The 21998-nt window shown below is 46.3% G+C and overlaps 1 protein-coding gene across 3 annotated transcripts in view; it reads right to left on the minus strand.

Moving 5' to 3' along the window:
* Nucleotides 1–21998, minus strand: part of STAT2 (signal transducer and activator of transcription 2) — a 59885-nt gene that overhangs the window by 25503 nt on the left and 12384 nt on the right. For 2 of the 3 annotated variants that reach the window (XM_061615175.1, XM_061615176.1), the window contains exons 2-16: nt 21755–21936; nt 19687–19846; nt 17624–17722; nt 16706–16798; nt 15864–15942; nt 13108–13247; nt 12802–12950; nt 11313–11471; nt 11125–11217; nt 10383–10442; nt 10220–10240; nt 9225–9318; nt 6985–7047; nt 5777–5860; nt 4608–4706 (exon numbers count right to left, since the gene is read on the minus strand). In XM_061615175.1, the coding sequence (XP_061471159.1) occupies nt 4608–4706; nt 5777–5860; nt 6985–7047; nt 9225–9318; nt 10220–10240; nt 10383–10442; nt 11125–11217; nt 11313–11471; nt 12802–12950; nt 13108–13247; nt 15864–15942; nt 16706–16798; nt 17624–17722; nt 19687–19846; nt 21755–21885 (1524 nt within the window). In that variant the 5' untranslated portion in view covers nt 21886–21936. The remainder of the gene's footprint in view (nt 1–4607; nt 4707–5776; nt 5861–6984; nt 7048–9224; nt 9319–10219; nt 10241–10382; nt 10443–11124; nt 11218–11312; nt 11472–12801; nt 12951–13107; nt 13248–15863; nt 15943–16705; nt 16799–17623; nt 17723–19686; nt 19847–21754; nt 21937–21998) is intronic. The other variant, XM_061615177.1, reaches the window with a different exon arrangement.

Consider the following 21998-nt stretch of genomic DNA (forward strand, 5'->3'; position numbering starts at 1 on the left):
ATTACTGGAGGACTTAATGCAACAGCTCCTCGCAGGAACTTTTTCAGAAGAGGATGTGCAGCCAGAGAAGTATTGCTGGTTGGTAGTAGGATGGATGAGAGAGCAGATGTTTGACTTTTAAGGTATTTGGCCGCATGCCCTTTTTCAGACCATCTTGTAAGAATTGCAGAACCCGAGCGACCGCTGCTGACTCCGGAGAGATAGCCTGTGTGGCGCACCATGAGGAGAAAGCTGTCCATGTAGATTGATAGCTTTTAATGGTGGAAGGGTGTCTCGCTGACAAGATGGTATTCACCACTTCAGGGGAGAATCCTAACGCTAACAGTCTATTGTGCTCAGTCTCCATGCAGTTAGTCTGAGCCATTGTGGGTCCGGGTGTAGGAGGGGACCCTGATGCAGCAGGTCGTGGCGTGCCGGTAGGTGAAACGGCAGGCCTTGTGCCAGCCGAACTATGTCTGAGAACCAGGGACGTCTCGGCCAATAGGGGGCCACGAGGACGTGAGCTGCTTCTGTTCTGATTTTCTTCAGTACTCTGGACAGTAAAGGAGTCGGTGGGAAGGCGTATAGGAGGCCCTTTGGCCAACTTATTGCCAGAGCATCTTGTCCTTCTGCTCCGCGACTTCTGAATCGGGAGAAGAATCTTTGTCTGGGGATTGTTGTCCAAAGTGAATAGGTCTACTTGGAAGTTGCCAAACGTTGCTTGTAGAGACTGGAATACTTCTACATTCAGAGCCCACTCTCCCGGGAAGAGCTGCTGTCTGCTCAGCCAATCTGCTGTTATGTTCAGGCGACCCTGGATGTATTCTGCTGAAATTGGGGACAGGTGTCTTTCTGCCCACAGTAGCATTGAGGTAGCCTCTAGGTTTAGTGTCCTTGAGCGGGTACCTCCTTGTTTGATCAGGTAAGCATGAGTCGACGTGTTGTCTGTGCGTATGAGGACATCCGGAAAGGCAAGGATTGGCGCGAAGTGCCAAAGAGCTAGATGTGTTGCCCTTAACTCTAACCAGTTGATGTTTCTAGTTGCCTCTGCTGTCGACCAGCAGTCTTGAACATATTGCCCCTGGCAGTGTGCTCCCCAACCATGGAGGCTGGTGTTGGTGGTGATGACTGTTTGGGGAGGATCCTATAGTGGGACTCCTTTGACAGGTTCTGTATTTCCGACCACCAGATGAGGCAGCGTTTGACCGGAGTTGGAAGGAGAACGTGACGATGGTTGCGTAGTGCAATGTCTGACTGGAACTGAAGTAGAAAGGTTTGAAGTGGGTGGGAGTGCAGGTGTGCCCAAGGAGTGATCCCTATTGCTGATGCCATCATGCCCAGAAGTTTGACAAACGACATTATGTCTGGAGATCGAAGTTGGGACAAGGTAGTTGCTAGTGAAGCAATGTTTTGGACCCTCTGTGGCAACAGGGAAATGAGCTGTTGGGCCATGTCTATAGTCGCTCCAAGGTGAAGCAGCTGCTGAGAAGGGTATAGATGGCTCTTTTGGGAATTTATGAGAAAGCCGTGAGCTTGCAAGAAGTCTAGAGTAACACGGACGTCCTGTTGGGCTTGATGGAAGGAGTTCGACTGGATGAGAAGGTCGTCTAAATATGGGTATATGTGCAGTCCTTGCATTCGAAGACCTGCTACTAACGTCACCATGACCTTCGTGAACAGTCATGGAGCCGAAGCTAGACCAAAGGGCCCTGTATTGAAAATGGCAGCCATTGTAATAAAAGCCGAGTAGTCGTCTGTAAGATGGGAATATGGAGATGTGCAGGTAGGCCTCTTTTAAATCTATTGAAGCCAGAAAGTCCTGTGGAAGAACAGCTTCTCTGATGGACGTAAGGGTCTCCATCCTGAAGGTTCTCTGGGTCACAAATTGATTCAAGAATTTGAGGTCGAGTACCCCGTGCCAGGATGCGTCCTTTTTCCTGACCAAAAAGAAGATGGAGTAAAGACCTGAGAAGATCTCTCCTGATGGTCTTCTTCTATGGCAGAGATATCCAACAAGTGATGAATCCCACCTAAGATTGCTTGGTGTTTCTTGATGGAAGTGGCCACGGGAGAGGGAAGGAATCTGGTGGGTGGGTACTTGTAAGTTCTATCTGGTACCCCTCCTTGACGATGGTGAGTACCCACTTGTCCTGGGTCGTGTGTTGCCAAAGGGAAGCAAAGTGGGTTAGTCAACCTCCTACTTGTGGTGTTGGCGGTGAGTCAGAAGCGTTGTTGGTTCTGATGTCCTTGTCTAGTTTGGTTGGTGGGGGGCCTGGAAGAAGGGGTCTGAGACTTCTGTGGAAATCTCTGCCTGGTCCAGTAGGAGCGCCCGCTTTTGAAGTCACGTGCCCTGGTGGTAAGCCTGGAGCCACGAAAGGACTGGAAAGGGTAGGAGGAAGAGGCAGGACACTTAAATGTGCATCTATCTTCTCTCTTTTTATCTCTGGTCTCTACGAGGACTTCATTGAGTGCCTCATCGCCGAAGAGCTTGGTACCTGAGAAGGGGACAGAGGCTAGGTTGGCACGTGAAGCTGCATCCACGTCCCAGTGGTTAAGCCAGAGATGTCTTCTAGCTACAACTGCTGCCGCCATTGCTCTACAGGAAAATTGGGAGTCCATAGTGTCATCTGCTATGAATGCCAGGGATCTAGATACCTTGAGTAGAGTTTTTCTAACTCTAGCTGGGTCTCTGTTAACATCATCAAGCAGGTATTCAACCCATAACAGCGCTACCCTGGCAAATACAGAAGCCGAAGTAGAGGCTCTTATTAAGAGTGCATTAGCTTCGTGGGAGTGCTTCAGGGCTGCATCAAATTTGCGCTCAATGGGGTCCTTTAACTGAGCATCTCCGTCCCGTGGCAAGAGGGCATGGGAGAGTAGAGCAGAAATAGGCCTGTCCACAGCTGGAATGCAAAGCTGGTTCATAACGTCAGCATCTAGGACATAAAACTTATTGGCATAGTTAGTACCTTTTCTGCATTGGAGAGGCAAGTCCCATTCTAACTTCATATTTTTAAAAGAGGTGGGCAAAGGCATGCACCTAGTAGAAGGCTTAGGAACGGGGAGCACTAGAGAGCTCTTAGATAAGGGCTCCTGTTGTTTCTGCGTCACATTTAAGTCCAGAGCTGCCACTACTTTACGAAAAAGAGGGTCAAAGTGAGCCTCTACAAATAATCTAGCAGACTCAGTGTCATCCATATCTGAACTTTCGCTCCATTCCCCTTCTTCAATATCAGGATCTCTGTCGTCATCAGACTGGCCTGCGTCTAAGGAGAGGCCTTGCTGAGTGCTGTGGCCTCTAGCAACAGCATGCAGGCAGGGTGAAGGAACCCTATCAAGGTGTGAATGTGCAGTTGAGGGCCTTTTGGAGGCTGGGGGTGGGAAGTCTGCATTATCCTGTATGGAGGGAGAATGACTGCTGGATCCCCTGCCGCTTGTAAATTCTGTAATGAGCTCCCCAATCATGGCCTCCTTAAGCTGTTGAAACACAGCAGGAGAAAGCAGATCAGATAGGGACAAATGCGGCTGTTGAGGCATTGCATTAGAACCAGGCTGGAATGGGGGGTTAATCTGCATGCATTGAACTGGGGAATCATACCTCCTTTGCTCCTCATCTTCAGAAGAAAGACGCTCCAATTCCCTAGGCCTCATAGGAACAAGGCGGCGGGGGGGTTCTGGGGAGCGTGGAGGCCTTGTTGCCGAGAGGACCGCAGCACTATTGTTAAGCAGGTCATAGGAAGCATCCACTTCAATAAGTGCTCTTTTTTGTTGTAGTGCAGGAGCGGCCTGAAAAACGGCGGGCAAATACCTATCCAAAATGGCAGCCGCCTCATGTCTGTCGGACAAAATGGCGGGCGCCGCATCGTGAGCAGCCAAAAACGGCTCCGCTAAAGGCCCCTGCAGTAAGGAGGTAAGTGGAGGGGACTCACTGACTCTGGCAAGTTTGTGGGGATCGATGGAGTCCATCCGAGAAGAGGTGCCCTCGAGAGGGTTGTCTCCGCCAATAAGCAGCTACTGCTGAGCATTGGCGGGAATCTGAGGCGGGAGGGAGCTGACTGCAGGCAAGGCTGAGTACTGCCCTGCCTTTTTTGAATATTTTTTCTTCTTGGAAGAATAAGATGCTGTCTTTTCCATGTCTTGCAGGGAGCGGAGGGCAGAAGAAATGAAAGTGAAACAAGAAGGACAGAGAACTACTAAAGGCAAATAAAGTATAGTTTTTGTTTTGTTTTTTTGATTATAAAACAAGTAGAAGAAGAGATAGCTGGAAGGCAGACACAAAAAACGTGGAATATAGGCAAAGGGAGGAGAGAAGCTAGGCCATAAAGGAAGACAGCCAGAAAGGGTGTGCTCCGAGCTGAGACAGGAAAGAAAACTGAGCCTCAGCAGGAAGGGAGGAGCAAAAAACATTTCCTGAAGCATTTCCTGTCTTTGAGCTGTGGGGGGAGCTATAGTACCCACGTGGAGACCTCTGTCACCCATGAGAGAAAAGGTGGATCCAGCTGAGGTGGCTGGGAAACTGGAACATTCAGTTTGAGGAGAAGATGGGCATACTTTCTGGCTAGGGGCCAATCTTAGCCCATAGAGAAAAGTTCCAGAATAACAGATAAATGAAAAAGTCTCTTTCGTACCATTGAGTTTGGATTGACCATGAGGAACCATAAGATAGAGGCCCAAGCACTGGACATCTGGTTGATGTTAGAGATGATCACCACAGGCAAGGTGGATGTCTAATGGAAGAAAGGTTATAAAGACTGAAACAGCAGGAACCAATAACCATCTGAAACTATATGGGACCAAATTAAAAAGACCGTATGGTCCCCATATGACAAATTACCCTCTGTCCTCTACCTGTATTCACACACTAAGGGAGAAAGACAAGGAGGGCCATTGACAGGCAGGCTTAATGAATCTCACTTCTTCCCAGCCTCTGTGTCCTCTTGCTCTTCTGCAGTGACAAAAGTATTCTTCCCTTGGTAGTGATGAAGCTCACCAACACTGGAAGTTATCCTACAGTGGCTAGGAACATGGCCACTGATCTCTGTTCCTTCCTTGTGAGGAGGAGAAGCCACTCCATTCCTAGCCAAAAGGAGTTTTTGCAGAGTCCAAAAGAAGGGGCAGAAGAATAACAATTCCCACCCTGGGCAATTATATAAAAACTCTTGAGGCCTTACTCTGTACCTCACTTCATATGTAGGTTAAGCATGCCATGAACCCAGATGAAGAGAACGCATCCCATCACTCCCGGTTCTAGAGGAAATCAATCTGTACCATGTTTACAGGGCCACGAGGGGCTGAACTGCCACAAGGGGGCCACAAATGCATTTGCCAGCTTGCCACTGACAAGCGCATGTTTGTTTGTTTTCATTCTAAGGACAGCTTTTGATCTTCTACTGAGCTAGTTGAAGGGCAGGCAACCTTCTTCCTGTGCACTGAACAGCTGCATGATATGGGAAGAAACTCAAAACCTTAGCATGCAACTGAAGGAATGAGAAAAGATTCCCTTCTTAAAATCCCTGTCCATCACCCAGTTGTTAAAAGCTGACGCTCTGCCAGAAAAAGAAGCGAGTGGCAACTCTAGCAAAATAGCACCACATGGCAGTTGAAGCCATGTGCCTGTTATGCCACAGATAATGAGAAACTGTCCTTCCTTCCTACCAAGGAGAGAATATTCCAGCTAGAAGCTGAATTTCCCACTTCCCATTTGCTCACTTCAAGCATCCTAGCCAATAAAAGATGTGTTCCACCCCTCACCCTCACCCCTCCAATAATCCTAACTCAATTAGTGAGGTCCTCATACCTGCAGCTGGCACTTAAAATCTTGGTAGCAGTAGTCCAGGGTGAAAGTAATGATGTGCAGCTCCTCTGTGACAGGCAACAATCCCTAGAGAGGGAGAGGGAGAATGAATGAGCACAGGCAAATAGGTATATATAGTATATTCAGCTGTGACTGCTCATTGTTAATATTACTGTTATTTTATATAGTCAAAGATTCTTGTAGCACCTTAAAAAGATTAATTGAGGCATGAGACTTTGGGGATTAGAGCCTACTTCATCAGATTCACAAAGTGTTATTAGCAGCAGATTGTATCACTCAAAGAGTACTGGTGTGTGTGTGTGTAAACAAGCGGGTCAAAAGGATTATGAAATGCAATACAGTAAATCTCTTTATTGTCTTGAAGGTGCCACAATCCTACACAGAAGCCACTTTTGTGTAGGAATTAGCAGGTTGCCTGTGGGGATTCAAACAGATCTCTCAGATCCAAGCCCAAACTGCTACTAGACTACAAAAGCAAAAGACGGGAGAGCCGGGCTCAAACACGGCTAGCTCCATGACAAGAATACTTAGGGATGAAAGGACAAAGCTCAGTTGCGAGTCAGTCTGGAAAACTCTACATTTTGCACTAGACTGTTGAAATCCTAGTAGCAGAAGCTTCCCAATTGTTCCACAAAGGGCTGCAGAGGTTTAGCCCCTGCCCAATGAGGAATTAAAAAAAAAAAAGAAGAGAAGCATACCCGGAACAATGGAAGGGGGCCTGTCTGTATCTGGAAACAGTATCTTGCTTTCTATAGCTGTTTTTTTTTTTCCTAGAAAGGAAAGGTCAGGAGTGACCCACATTGTGCAGCTGTGCTGCACTGCCACCCTCCCATCAGTGGTGTTGCTGCTGCTTACCAAGATGGGGGCAGGGGGCGGGGCAAGGTGGCTGCAAGGTCAGGGCTGCATGGGTGCATTGGGCGGAGGGCAATTGTGCCATGCTGGCTCCACTGATGCGCTGGTGCAGCTCTGACATCACCACCACCCTACATTGCTCTTGCATCACTCCAGTAAGCAGCAGCAATGCCACTGTGGGGAGGGTGGAAGCAGAGCCCTGCTCTTCCAAGCCAGCCACTCCTGGGAAAGGCACAACCCTTTGCCCTATCTAGTTCTGGTGCTTATGTGCCCTGTCCATTTAGCAGCACAGAGAAGAAGGGCCAGGGGCTTAATTCTTCCCTATCAGGCAAACCCACCTCGTTGAGCCCTTTGCCGCCCTTGCCTTTGCCCGAGCCGCAGCTTTTCTGCTCTTTCAGCATCTGCCAAGGGAAGGGAAGAGAAACCACAAGTTCAGAGAGCTGGAAGCAACCAGATACCATCAAATCCAACCCACAGCCAGAAGGCAAAAGCTGTGCTTCTCATGCTACTGAAAGATCAATCTGTGTGGAAATCTAGGCCACAAATGCGCCACCAGGTCAGAACAGAAGAGAGAGTGATACAGTGAGATGCAGAAAGACAGGTAATCTTTCAACTTTATTAAAGGGGGAGGGGAGGAAAGCTATAGTAATGAGGGTCAGAGTCCATCTGATGTTAGCAAAAATCCTTTCTCCCTACCACTGATGCTCAGTTATAAGCTGTCTAAGAGGAAGGCCCAAACATTAAGCTCCTCCCCATTCCCCTGTGCCAGAAAGAATGTATACTGGGCTCAAGCCTCCTTCATCAACATCTTGGCCTCTTATCAGTTCCTCGATGGAACAGCAGAGTGGGGAAATACAGTGCCTTCCCCAAGCCTCATGAGCTACAGCAGGGATGGCCAATTATTATTATTAGATTTCTTACTGCCCTTCACTACAAGGGTGAACAATGTAAAAATGCAAGGTTTAAAAAAAGCATACAATCGGAACTGTAGGATGGGTCCTAAAATATGTATCTCAGGTTTTAACAGAGAGGGTAAAGAGGTGGGTATTCAGCATATGACCAATAGCTATACAATGAAGGTGCTGGCATAACTTCTTTATTCCCAAAGAGCTGGTCCATCCCAGAGGTGGGGGAAACTTGTGGCCCTTGGCTGAATTTCATGGAGGTGTGGGAAGCAGGGCAGAGGCCTCCTTGGATTTGCTAGATTCAAAACCCTTTTGTTCCCCCCAGAATCAGGATCATTAACTATGCCAGCTTGGAGCTGGCATAGTTAAGTGCTCTCTGCTTTCGTTTCAATGGGGGAAAGTATTTAAAAGTTGAGATCTGTCAGGCAAAAGAAAAAAAGGAAAAGGAAAAGATGGAAAACATCACATACATCCTACCCAGCAAAAGTCAGCAGGGCTTGGGAAGGACAATCCATCACTTTACTCCCCCCTCCTCAATTAGGACTGCTCTGCCTGTAAATAAGAAGTAAACCTACTCCTGCCCTCCTATCCTTCCAATGGGCACAAAAACACCAGGATGATTTGTACCACTTCCTGCTAATTTTCTGTTTTAAATCAATTCATGTTGAAATCTGTTAGGTTAGTTATATTTTTGTTGTGTTGCACTGTTGTCCCTATCAGAGCATTTTTCCACACTGTACCATAAAATGCTCCCTACTAGCCTCTCTCATTGACAGGTAAAGATTTTACTAAGCATTAAGGCCTAGCTGCCACTGGTGTGGCTTGCCCTCTTAAAACTTCAACACATTGTTTTCCTCCCAGTTAAAGAGTGAGGGGAGGGAAGCAGAATCCTGTTCACTTGTATTCCCTTCAAACATTCAGTGAACGAGTGGGGTAGAGGAGCACCACCACTGGTCACCCATCCTGGTGGCTACATGCACAGGATCCCTTTCACACTAATGGTAGTGAATTGGTAGAGGGGCCAGAGGGCATGGCCCCACGTGCTTACTGAATGCGCATTGCAATGTTTTAAGTTAATTGCTAATACAGAAGAAGAAGAGGGGAAATGCCCTATGCAAATAAAACAACATTAAAAAGTAGAGCAGGGGGAAGGAATGGTACAAGGAAGCAGGCCCGTAGCCTGGGGGGTTGGAGGGGCTCATGCCCCCCTAAGTTTTTTCTTCCCCCCTACTTTTTCTAAATAAATAAATCATTACAGAAAAAACCCTACTTTTTTGTTCCCCCTTCAAAAAAACCTTTGGCTACTGCAAGGAAGCAAAGGAGGGGAAGGTGTGCTGTGGCATTTGAGGCACGTGAAGTGGAGGAAAAAAGGCCCAAGAAGAGCTGACCAAATGTCTTCATATTTTTTTGCCACACCTTGATAAAAATGTTATGGAGCCAAGAGTGACCAGGCAAAATTGCTTGGGAGGGAGAATTTGGCTTCTGGGATGGCACTGTGGGTCAGCCCTGAGCTTGAGAGAGTCTGAATTTGTAAGTCTTTCTTCCACCAAAGCTGCACACACATACACACTGACTTCCTTCCCAGAACTACAAACAAACAAGAGTCTTCACCCTCCACTCCCCTCACCCTTCACCCGGGCCCATACAGTGCACTTGAAGACCTGGGCCCATACATTGTACTTGAAGTCACAAATGAGCCCCGCAACTTGGGGCCGGTCCATCACCATGGTTTTCGTGGTTGACGACAAGATGTTGAACCTCCGAAACCTCCAAATAAGAGAGAGGTAGGTAAAAATGAGAACAGACACAAACGTCAAATCACAGAAGCATGTTGTCATCCCCCGCTGGTCAGAGCCTGACACATTCATATTCAGATTCAGTTTTATTATGATGATATATTGCTCAAATTGCAGAGTGGGCAGCCCCCCCCCATGTTCTGTAAAGTCAGAGCTCACTTCCTTCTCATGTGCCACTGCTGCAGCCCTCGAATCCCAGTCTTCATGTTTCCTTCCCTTTCTGATCGTGCGCACCAGTTCTGGGGTTAAGCCTTCATATGCTATGGCTCAAACCCAGCCCTCCCCAATTGCCCTCCCAAGCAAGCAACTTCCAGTGCCCCCCATGCCATACTCATCACTAGTCCCCTCCAGACTGATGGGGGGTTGGGAGGAAAAGGGGCTGCAGGTGTATTCCCCAACGTGCGATTGATGCCAGAACAGTGAATTAATGGTGGATTTATACTGGCCCATCCACACATCATTCTACTTTATCAGTTGTTCTGCAATGCTTCCCGGATGTTACCACATCATCGCTACCTGGAGGGGCACTCTTGCGATACAGCGCAACACAAGCAGGGCAAAAACAAAACCCAGAACATGTGTGGAATGAAATGTTCCAGGATTTCAGCAGGAAGTTACAGGATATATGCACTGATTGGAAAACAAAGCAGGACGTCTACCCTGAAACTTTTGCAGGCACAAACAGTATTGAAAGCCAGATTGTGTAAAAGTATCACAATCCCATCTGGAGCACTAATCATCATGAATGCACAATAAAAAAGATGTGTCGAGGGGCCCAGCCTAGATCCCTTGCCACACAAGTGCCGGATCAGAACTCGTATCCCATCACCAATCCACCAGGATTCTGTTGCCTATCCCCAGTTGTCGCTTACCCTCCCAGATTAGCAGCATTCCTGCAAGAGATGGGGGGGGGGAAGACAGATGAGAATTATTTGTGGAAGAACGCCCAGTTCCAGCACCCTCCCAGATGCAATGCTGCAGTCTTCAGCAACCATCATAAAACCTTGGTAGGAGAACCCTGTCAGGAGAACCCACCTGTCAATCTCAATCTGCACCTCCATCGGGTGGTTTCGATCCAGGAGCTTCACCAGGAGCCTGAATTAGAGACAATAACAGTCCGTCAGCCATGTGACCAGAAGCGGCAGGCAGTAGAGGCTAGTCCATCAGGGCAAGCGGGGCACTGCCCCACCATCAGTCTCAATTCCTCTCAAGCCGCCTGCCTTCCTGCTTACAACTGGTTCAGGTGGTAGCCCTGGCTGTCAGCCTCCACCTTGCAGAACTCAGCAGGGAGGAGGAAGAGGATGGGGGTGGAATTAGAATGAGTTGGCTCTGCCTATCATTGGCTCTGGCTCTGGCTCCCTGCCTTCTGCTCCACCAGTCCAAATGGGCCACCACTAGTGGGAGGTCTCTGTACTGCCTGAGCTGAATTTTCCCTGTTGCCTCGTTCTAAAATGTAAAGGTTTTTATTGCAACATTATTTACTGGAAATGTGTCTTGGCTGCATCTGGGCAGAAGCCTCTTGATCAGATCACCACTCTGTTCCGTCTCACAGCGGGAGTGAGGAACCTGCAGCCCTCCAGACAGTCCTGGACTCCAACACTCACCTTCCCTGCCCATTGGCCATGCTGGCTGGCGCTGATGGACACTGGGAGTCTGACAACATCTGGAGGGCAAAGCACTTTCCCCACCCGCCTTGCACTTTTCAGTTTATTCCAAATGGCTACCACCCCCAGGAGCAGCAGAAGGTGACTACTACTAGATTAAGAATCTCTCCTACCTGGCACGGACAGAGAACTTGTTGCTGGTTTTCAGCACCAGAGGCCGGTGGTTGGGCAAGGGCATGTGAGGCTGAACCTCCACCACAAATGCACTGGGGACAGAGCAGAAAGATCTTTAGGATCCACGCCCTCCCTGTGTTCTCCTTCTCTCCCCCTATCAAATAGAGGCCTTCCCCTCTCTTGGCACCTTTTCAAAAGGCAGAAAATCTGCTCTTGTAGCCGTTCTTCCAGCTGGGGCAACTCGACTATCAGGGGATCTGGCTCGTAGGACACTTTTTGACGCAGCTCCTCCAGGGTCTTCAACAGCTGCAACAATTGGAAGAGGACCTCCGCGCTCCCTGTGAACCTATGGCAAGCAAAGTGGATCAAGGGATAGTCAGGCCACAGACGGGGGGGGGTACAGCTTTGTGTGGCTTTGCAGGGGCTATTTTGTAGCCAGAAACTGCAAGAGGAAGAGCCAGACACAAACAGCACATGAGGCCCAGAAGATCCTTTCAGAAGCTCAGATCAAAGAGTTAGATTGATGGAAGAGTTCGATTAAGGGAAGAGAAACAGGGTCAGTAACCATTTTAGAGGCCACCCAGACTAGGCTTTCCCCAAATGGTTTCTTCCAGATGCTGTTGGACTACAACTCCCATCAGCCCTAACCAAAGGCCATGCTGCCTGAAAAGGATGGGAGTTGGAGTCCAACGGCATCTGGAGGGCACCAGGTCGGAGAAAGCTGACCTAGATTTCCATTCCCATTCTGCCTTTACAAGAACCACCTGGGCCTTGCCCAGAGTCAGAACACTGGTCCGTTTTTTTTCTTAATTAAAGTTCAATAATTACACTTCACCCTTACACCACAAAAGTTGTTAGTGCATAGAAGAGTAAGAACTACTACCCACCCTCAAGGAGAGCCCACCTGCTGGTGTTTCAGCAGGAGGGACAGAAGAAACACAGCACCATGCACTTAATTAGCAATTGTGTGGATGTTCTTTTAATTTTTTAAAGAGGAACTAGCAGGAACAGGGGCCCTCTTCTGGATCAGGACCCAGGGGGCTTTAACCCTTTGCCCCTGATTGGCCCCTTCGGCACCTGCAATTGACTCAGAAACAAAAGATGCTTGATGTGAGAACAGCATCTTCTTTAGCCTAACCTTGAGTCACGGAGCTGGGCATACCTCATGACTGGATCCCAAAAGCAGCAACTCACAGACAGACCTAACAGGCACTCTGCTATGAAGGCACGTAATTAATTCTGATTAATTCTAATTAAGCAGCTCTTTGCTGGGAATGCTTGACAAAGACTGCCATAGGAATATAAAACAGCCTAAGGATCTAGTTCAAGTGCAATGTCACTTGATAATCAGCAAGTGGGGCAAACGCTCTTCCTACACCTTAAGAACATTTTGATGAAATACAAGGCATAAAAATAGCCAGCCTTGTTAGGATTACACACACAGAGAGGGGGGGGGAGAGGGAGAGGGGGGGGGAGAGGGAGAGGGGGAGAGGGAGAGAGGGAGAGAGGGAGAGAGGGAGAGAGGGGGAGAGGGGGAGAGGGGGAGAGGGGGAGAGGGGGAGAGGGGGAGAGGGGGAGAGGGGGAGAGGGGGAGAGGGGGAGAGGGGGAGAGGGGGAGAATGAATACAAAAGTGGCAACTGGATGGTTGCTTAGGCCCCCATTTGCTGAGACTTACCACTTCTCCAGTTCTGCTAAGCTGGTATCACAAGTGGCCCCAAGACACGCCTGCCGCTGCCGATCTTGCCACACAGCTAGCTCTGCCAGCAGAAGCTCTCTCAGAGTGGCAGAGCGGCCCAGCATCTCCTGGATCTGGGCCAGCAGTTCCTGACAGGAGGGGAAAAAAAACTGGACAGGTAAGAGTGGGCCCATAAGTAGGCCTAAGTGGGGTGCAGAGGGGACGTGGTGGGTGTGACAGCTCCTGCTCTAATGAGAAAATTGAGAAAGACACACACATATATTGGGGCAAAGAGCCCAGGCTTACTCTCATGAGCCCCAAGACCACATTGCTGTGCTGGGCAGCGGTGCCCAGATTCACCTTGCGGCAACAGTCCATGTTGTTTAGCATGACTTGCAACTCCTGATGTCTTCTGGGGGCGGGGGCGGCAGCAGAGGCTGTACTTTCTGCAACAGAAAAGTGCATTTAGGAGAAAGGCTGACACCATTGGCAAGATCAGGGATGACTTCCAAGCTAAGAAGGGCCGTGCTGAAGCTACCAACTATTTCCTAGGGGCAGTTCAGTTTTACACATCATGCCACCTGGGAAGGAAAGAGGGTGCACCTGGTGTGTAGGTGCTTCCCATTGCAGGTGGTTTGATGCAACAGTAGCTCTTCCTCCTGTGCTGATCCCGTTAGCCTGTGTGAACTCATAACAGTTGGACTAGGATCACACCCTGTGTGTGGATCGTGGCTGATCAGTGCTCTGGTTTAGATGCATTCATCTGATAATCCTCCCCCCAAGGGAGTGTATATCAATCTTTTTCCATTTCTAAGCTTACTCTGCCTTCTAGACCAGAGGTTTCCAAGCTGTGGTCCATAGACCACCAGTGGTTCACGAGCTTCCGTCAGGTGGTCTGTAGCATGTCCACATTCAATATTAATATTGATTTTTAATTGTAAGTTATTGCTCCTTTCTTACATTGTATATTATTGTATTACAATTTTAGTTCTATGGAATGCAAACTGTAATACAATAAAATACACCTTAAGAAATAAAATAAACAATAAAAATACAATTACAAATCATACAGCACTTAGCACAGTGCATTACAATTGCTACAACAGGCAGAAAAATCATTAAGTGGTCCACAAGACCATCAGCAGTTTTCAAGTGGTCTGTGGGGGGAAAGCTTTGGGAACCACTGTTCTAGACCAAGGGTGGGGATTTTTTTTTACCTTGGTGGGCCAAATCTTTATCTCCCCCTCCCCCCACCAAGGGCCACCTTTGACAGGTGGGCAAGACCACTCACATGTCAATCATTTTATGTCATGATGCTATTTGGTGATTGACAGGTACATTGTTGGGCCCACCTGTCAAAGGTCGTCCAGGGGGATGGGAGGAGATAGCAACTTCAAAGCAGGGATGTGCTAAAATTCCACCCACTTCAGATTTGGTACTGAATTTTCCATTAATTTGCTTATTTGTGGATTGAGTTTTTACGTAGCGATTTTCCACAGCTATTTTTGGAAACAGATAAAAATAAATCTAACATTTCGATATTAATATTTTTATTGGTATTTCCTTCCATTTATCAATATTTCCTTTAGTTTATCGACTTTTCCTTTCAAAATATCAACATTTTCTTTTAACATATCGATATTAAAATCAGTATTTTTTCCCAAAGAGGGAAAAAACAGATCTGTAAAAGCAGCAGCTAATGGACAAAGAATGAACTTGAATCAATACTAGCTTGTTAGGTCAACAGAATGCTTTCGAACCTGCACTAACCAATGGATCCTAACTTCAAAGTACCACGCAGGGCTTGTAAAGAGCCCTGCACAGTGCTTTGAAGCACTGCTGATCAGCAGGCTTGATCAGCTGATGAGTGGAGAATTCAAGCCTGCTGGGATCGGTTGCATGCTCAAGTTCCCCACAAAGAACTTGCATGTGCAGACAAACAAGCCACATCGCTACTTGCCACACACCTGACATCAGATGTGGGGCCGGTGGCCATGTTTTGGGGAAAACAGCCTGGTGAGCCAAATGCAGAAGCCTGGCAGGCCAAATATGGCCTGCAGGCTGAGGGTTCCCCACCTATGCTCTAGGCCCAATATCCCCAGAGTCAGCTGTACTTGCTTACATTTATGTACACGCCACCTGCTGCTGCAGACAGGGATCTGTAACAGGGATGAGGAGCCGGAGCCTCTCCAGATGCTGCTGGATTCAAATTCCAATCAGTCCCAGACAGCATGGCCAATGGTCAGGAATGATGGGAGTTGTAGGCCAACAACATCTGGAGGGTCACAGGTCCCTCTTCTATAGTTTGGGGGTGCCACTCTTATTAGGAGAGGCTAAGAAGAGGTCAGCATTCTTCCTTTCATGTGCGTGTGCACACATACACAGTCTCAGAGGCAGATATCATTAGAACAATGCAGCGACTCTTCCTTCTTGCCAATTCAGGTTGGGATCCTGGAGCATGGTGTAAATTGGACCCACAAATATCCTCTACCAGGGGATGTTCAAAAGACACAGGTCTTGGCTAGTGGGGGCAAGGAAGATTCCATTTGGTTCAGAACCTTATACCTTCCTGGAACTTCATGGCCATCCGTTCCAGACATCCCACGCTCCTGAAAGGAGGGCCATGCCAAGGTTTGACATGACCTAAGATGACCCTGCAATTGCACAGATCAATAGGTGGTTTGCCTCGCTTTGGAAAAGTCCTGTCAATAAATCTGGTGCGTCTTTAAAGATGTTTTTTTGTTTCGTTTTGTTTGGTGCTGTAATAGACTAAACACAGCTACTCCTCCAGAAGTTGTGGGGGGCAGTTTTGGGAAATGGGGGCATCTATAGAATCTGAACTGGGAAAGCACAGACACCGCAGTGTCTCCCCCTCCCCAGCTGTTAGGTAGTCACATGGCAAGGAAATCAGAAAGACAGGAAGGCAAGGACTGATCTTTGCAAGAGAAATTATAGAAAGTTATTTGTTTTCGAAAGGGAGCTTAAGAAGGAAAGAAACATTCCCTGCAGTGAAGAACAGTTGAATCTTATCCATGCTTTCAGCAACCCTCCACCATCCTCACCCAAAATCTTCTGCGTCCTGAAACGGAAATCAAAGATGTCCTGCAGATCCTCAAGTTGATCTGTGGAACATTTCAGACCCTGCCAAGCAGAACCAGGTGGCATGTTGAGTCAAGAAGGCAAACAACTCCAAACAGGTGGAACAAGGGCTGCCCTGCCTGTGACACACACATCTACCCACCCAGCAGAGTTAAGACTAAACCCAATTCCCCACCCAAGCCTGTCAGTTTTCTGATGGCCAACTCTTGCCCATTCTCAAAATGGGAGTGAAAGTATGCAGCTACCATTTTAAAAAAGGAGGTTGTGAGTAGGGATCTAAGAAGGCATTGCTTTCCATTCCGCCTTGTATTTGTCACATGCAGCACCGTTTCCGTTCCACTGCAGTTCATCTTCCACCAAAAACTATGTTATTTGTCTCTGTCAGCTGTAGTGAAATTACACCACTTATGTAATTTAAGTAACTGATTATGTAAATTATGCTATCATAACATTATTTCATCATTATTTCAATGCAAAGGAAACACAGTACAAATGGGGGCAGAGGAAATGTAATCAATTATGTATAATTTGCAGACTGAAAGCATAAACAGCAGCGAACACCAATCATATTTGCTGGATTGTTTTCCATTCCAGACATAAGAAGAATAAGTAAATATCAGCAATTTCTGCTCCCATTTCCATAGGAATTCCTCAACATCTCTAGCTGAGAGAAACAACTGGGGGTGGGATAGGGAATGGGGGTGGGATAGAACTGGGATCCTTACCAAAAAAAGCACTCACAAAGGAAGGGAAACAGCCAGGCAAGCTGCTCCATACACCAGTGGCATTGCGCCTGCACTCTCACCTGAATTGTCCTTTGCAACTCCATTAGCCGACCCTCAATGTTGTGCTGCTGGCTGGAGACCAGAGAGGCATCAGGTGGTGGCTCCACCCTTGTCTGCAAAGAAAGGAAGAGGAAATACATTGCCATCAGTACCTAAAGTGCTTTGTCGGGTCCAAGATTCCCTGGAACAGCATTTCAAAACCACTGCTCTAGAAATAATTGGGAAAGATATTGAAGCAATGGAGAATTACAGATAGAAAACAAAATAGAGAGACTGGGCAACCAGGCAATGGTGCCAAGGATCATCATAAGAGAAGCTACAGAGAGAGAGTGTGTGCCTAGGATTGTCAGTCTTCTCAAATTCCATGCATATAGAATTTGGAGCTGGAAAAGAATGTGCTACAGAATCCTGAATGCGTCAGTCAAGTTAGTTAAAGCTTCTAGCCCTCACTGTTGTGAAAATTCATTTGAAAAACATCTCCAGAAGGGATTATCTGCATCTTGTTTGAATGCTTCATGTTCCCCTGGTCCTCTTTCTCTAACCATATTCCACTGCTGTCTATACCCTTCTTCCCGCCACAGCAGCGGGGGGGGGGGGTGACAGGAGGGAAATCCAGATTTGGCAAACATCCCAATATCAAATTCAGTTCTCAGATGCAAACTTAAACGCAAATAAAAAAACCCAGCCTTTGGATATAATTTAGTGACTATTTTGATTAACCTTTGGTGTAAATATTGAAGAGAAGGGTTTATTGATAATTGTACTGAGAGCACCACGCTCTAAGGTGGGGGGAAATCAAGTAGAGCGGGAACGCTACGCCAACGAGGGCTGGAACTGAGAGACATTGTGCTGCCAGGAAGAAAAGGAGGATGGATGACTGTAACACAGGGTATAGATACTAGAGCCCATCAAGAGAGTACCAAGCAGGTTTCTCCCACCTGTGATGTAGCCAAGGCTGCTGAGAGAATTGCTTTCTCCTTTCTCAGCAGGCTGTCAATTATGCTGGCCAGCTGCTCTGGTTGATCTTGATACTTGGCCTAGAATGAAAGGCAAAATATAAGGCTGCATGCATGCCAGCAACGTTTCACACTATCTGGTGACAATGTTGATCAAAGGAGGAGTCACTTTCTGCATCATAACCCATCAACTGTCTGTGTAGAATTATATGCTTCCTGCATTTCACTTTTTCACAATTTCTTTCTCTATTCCCATGTATATTCTCTCTCTATACCCATGAATTCCCTGCCCCTCTTGCCAACTGAGAATAAGACTTCCTGTATATGATGAAGTGGGCTCCAGTCCATAAAAATGTATACCATAGTACCATATATATATATATATATATATATATATATATATATATATATATATATATATATATATATATATATATATATATATATATATATATATATATATATATATATATATATTACAATTCATCCTAGTCTTCTGATTGTGAATGGCTTTAACTGATTTTGATTTTGTATTTTTATATTGTTGTAACCCACCCTGTGTCTTTATGGAAAAGGGTGGGTAAGAAATCAAACAACAACAAAAGTGAAATCCTACACCTTCTTAACAGTGGCCCTTCAAGCTACCAAACATTCACCCTAGGGAGGTTGGTCTGCTACACACTTTGTCTTTTCAGTGTCAGGAAAATGCATTGTTATTTTCATAATGATTCAATACATCATCTCAGGTATTCTGCTATGTATGGGCCTTACCAGAATTTTATTTATGTAGATTTTGTGATTTTAAACTGTTTTTATAATTTTTGCGTATCATCCCCACCATCACACCTTTACATCCATTCATCTAGATACTTTGCAAATTTTACCAGTTAGCAGAAGCAAACAACCTGACTATTCCACAATCTTGAAATATCAACCACTTTATCCTTAATCTCACTATCCATTCTACCCTCCCCCCCTCCCGGTTTCCTACATACTTCATACAATCTAGAAGAAGGAGGATGGGCAAATCTTTACACAGTTCCAATTACACAAAGTCCATGCTTGGCCCTGCCAAAGGCCCATTTTATTCTGCCTGTAATAAAAACTGGAGTTGCTGACTTAACCCTGAAGCTGTCCAGCAAGTTCCAGAGGCAAAAAGTGATTTGAACGCAGATCTCTCACATCTAAACTAGGGCTGCAACCTCACAAATTATCAATAACATCCTTATAGTGAGTCATTCGGCAACATCACATTTCCATTTGAGAAGACAAACTCTAAATTGGTGCAACTGTAAGTTAAAGATCAAATGTGACTAGGTTTTACATTATTCTGGTTCTGATACATAACTGTAAAAGGGAATGAAAAAGAAAAATATGAAACGGCTTTTTCTCCTCACAGTTAAGTGGCGACTTTCGTGTATTATATTGCATACCATCTTGTATTTCCCTTGATGCCTCAGAAAGGCACTTTAAATTGAAGTTTTGATAATATGCAAATTTAATCTAATGGGTTAAATATTTGAGGGAGGGAAGCAGCAAATGCTTAATTGACTAATTTATTATTAAACAGTTTACAGCCCACTACTCTGTAGGCCCACTTACAGTAGATTGCTTGGCTCAATCCAGGCAGCTGGATCGCCATCCTTGCTCTAAGCAACCGACCACACTGGCATCAGACTCTCCCTAAATACACATTGCCAGCTAGACTTGGAAACCCTCGGCTCTGTGCACTGCTGCCCCATGCCAAGAACCACCTAAGCTGTGGTTTGGAGCATCTTCTTGGGCAGTAAACATTCTTGGGCTCTGCATGGCTCCACCTACCCAGGCAGGCCATTGGCTGTTCCTAGATGGGAAGGGCTATAAAGAGCTTCCTGTTTCAGCTGGGATGTTTGCCTGAGCAACAACAGCAGTCCTTGCTCTGTTCCTCAGCTTCAACTCTCCTTGGCTTGGTTCCTCAGCCACTAGTTCCTAGCTTCCCCCCGATTGCTACCCTATGGCTTAGCCCTCAAACACACATAGATATAGATCTTTCCATGTGCCTATACCTGTAGGTTCAGTTTGGAGCAGCGCAGGTTGTGTTTGTGTACCATGTTGGAGTTGTTCTCTTCCCCCAAAACAAGACGTCCCAGCTGATCATCCAGTAGAGCCAGCATGGTGTGGAAAAGGCAGCAAGCCTGTGAGGGATCCGACTGCGCTGCTTGGCTCCTGGAACATACACAAGGGAAAAAAGGCAGGGAAAGGGGGAAGCCTCGACTCAGGAGCGCAAAAACAAGGATACTGGCAGACAGGCAGATCGGGGTCAGGATGTGTAATATAGAGCAAGCATATCCTAAGTGCCAACCAGAACGTAGTTTCAGTAGGTCTTATACATGCAGATTCTGATCACAAAGTGGCTGCATTCAGGGTATTCTCCCATCAAGAGCTCCTAAACATCTGCAGCCATATTTCTGGGAAGTTGAGCCTTCCCAATCTTTCAGAGATGTCCCTCTCTGGGTACCTTCCTTTTGAGGCACACAGATCCAGTAGCGCTGAAGGATAGGGGCTTTAATCAATAGTGGCAATGCTGTTGCCTCCTCAAAACAGCCTGGCATCTCCAACATCAGCAGATTCTGCACTTTTGAATCAGATTAACAGCCACAATCAAGAAATGCCTGCCTCCAACTAGAAAACAGAACTGAATTCTTCCATACTTGTAGGTGCTTCTCCTCCCACCCCACCACGGCAATCACACTTGCAGGAGCAAAGGCACATCCCAACCACAACATATCCCATTCACATAAGTAATTCAGCTCAACAGCAGCTAGAATCTGCACCCCACAACGCTGGACACTAAGCAATTATCTAGGAGCCCAGGAAAACCCATGGAATACTACATTTATAGAAAAATTGTCTTTGTTAACTTTTGGAACAAAAAACTTTCAAAGACAATATTCAACCCTATACCCTTCTCTCTCCCCCCACCCACCCACCATGCAGATAAATTAATGTGGCCAAGACTCTTGACTGATTGATTGACTTATGTCAATTATGTTTATCTGGCGTGATGCATACCTTTGTATTGAACCGTTTCTGTTGTCTGTTTTGGTACTCTAGACATCTGACAGCATGGCTTTTTTTTAAAGGTGGGGGGAACAAGTAATTCAGCTGTAAAGAAGCATGCAACTCTAACCAATAGCTTTGGTCCTTTAAATATCACAAGAGGGTAGCTGGAGGTGGAGTCAAACAAGCCTCTTTCTGGACCACCCTACTATGCAAGGGCTCAGTTTGGATCAGCACTATTTAGCCAAGGACCTTTCTGATGTTAATGAAAAGGTTCCTGTATGCAAGTTCAGTTCATTTTATTTTTTCCCTTTGGTTGTAGCTATAGCATTAAGATAAATAGCCTTCAAATTGCCTCTCAATCTTCCAAGTGCCAGTTTCTCTTTTCTTAAGGGAGGGGACTTTAATTATTGGTTTCCTATCACTATTTTTTCCTCTTTGGATTTTCTGTAGTGAAAGTGTGTTATTTTGCTGTAACAAATGAAAAGGAGGGAGAATAACTCAGGGAAACTAGTAATTAAAGCCTTCCCTGCCCCTACAAAAACAGGAACTGAAATTGGAGCAATCAAGAAGCAATTCATCACTAACATCCAGCCATAATACACAAGATTTATTTATCATTTATTTAAGGAATGTATACCCTGCTTTACACTATCAAGTCTGAAAATGGCTATAAAATACAAATATAGGCATGAACTGCAAACAGAAACTGTTTAATTAAAGAGACAGTAGTACTGTAAAGCCTCATCAACCTTTGCTTGACTAAACTGGACTGGCCAGCGCTATAGTTGCATTTTTTGTAATAATCAAGCTTAGGAAAAACATAACACCACCACAGAAAACAATGGAATGCAATGGGCTGACTATGGCTTTGTCTGGATGCTCTATCAAAAAAAAAAAAAAAAAGAGTGAACAAAGGGTGTCAGTTCCAGAGAAAAGAGGCTAGTGTGAAAGCAACTGCTATGTGCTTCTGTTGCGGAATCCTGAAGAAAACTCATCAGATGAAAGAAATAGCCAGTTACACAGGAAAGGAAATAGGAGTCTCCTTTCTTGAAAGTGACAAAGTGGCATTACCATTTCTGCTCTTCAATCCAATAGGCTAGGTACTCTCGTACTTCCATGGGCAGGCAGTCATCAGAGTAGAGGTCGTGCACAAGCTCCAAATGAGGTCTCTCCAACTTCTGGATCTGTTGCCACTGAGACATGTTTTTTTGGAGTGGGGAGGTCAATACTGGGCCCCTCACAGCTGACAATGCCTGAGGAAGCAAGTTAGAATATCAAGAGTTTAAAAGGAGTCCTTCTGCAAGGAATTGAGCAA

This window comes from Rhineura floridana, chromosome 3 (assembly GCF_030035675.1).
Source record: "Rhineura floridana isolate rRhiFlo1 chromosome 3, rRhiFlo1.hap2, whole genome shotgun sequence".
Classification (NCBI taxonomy): Eukaryota; Metazoa; Chordata; class Lepidosauria; order Squamata; family Rhineuridae; genus Rhineura; species Rhineura floridana.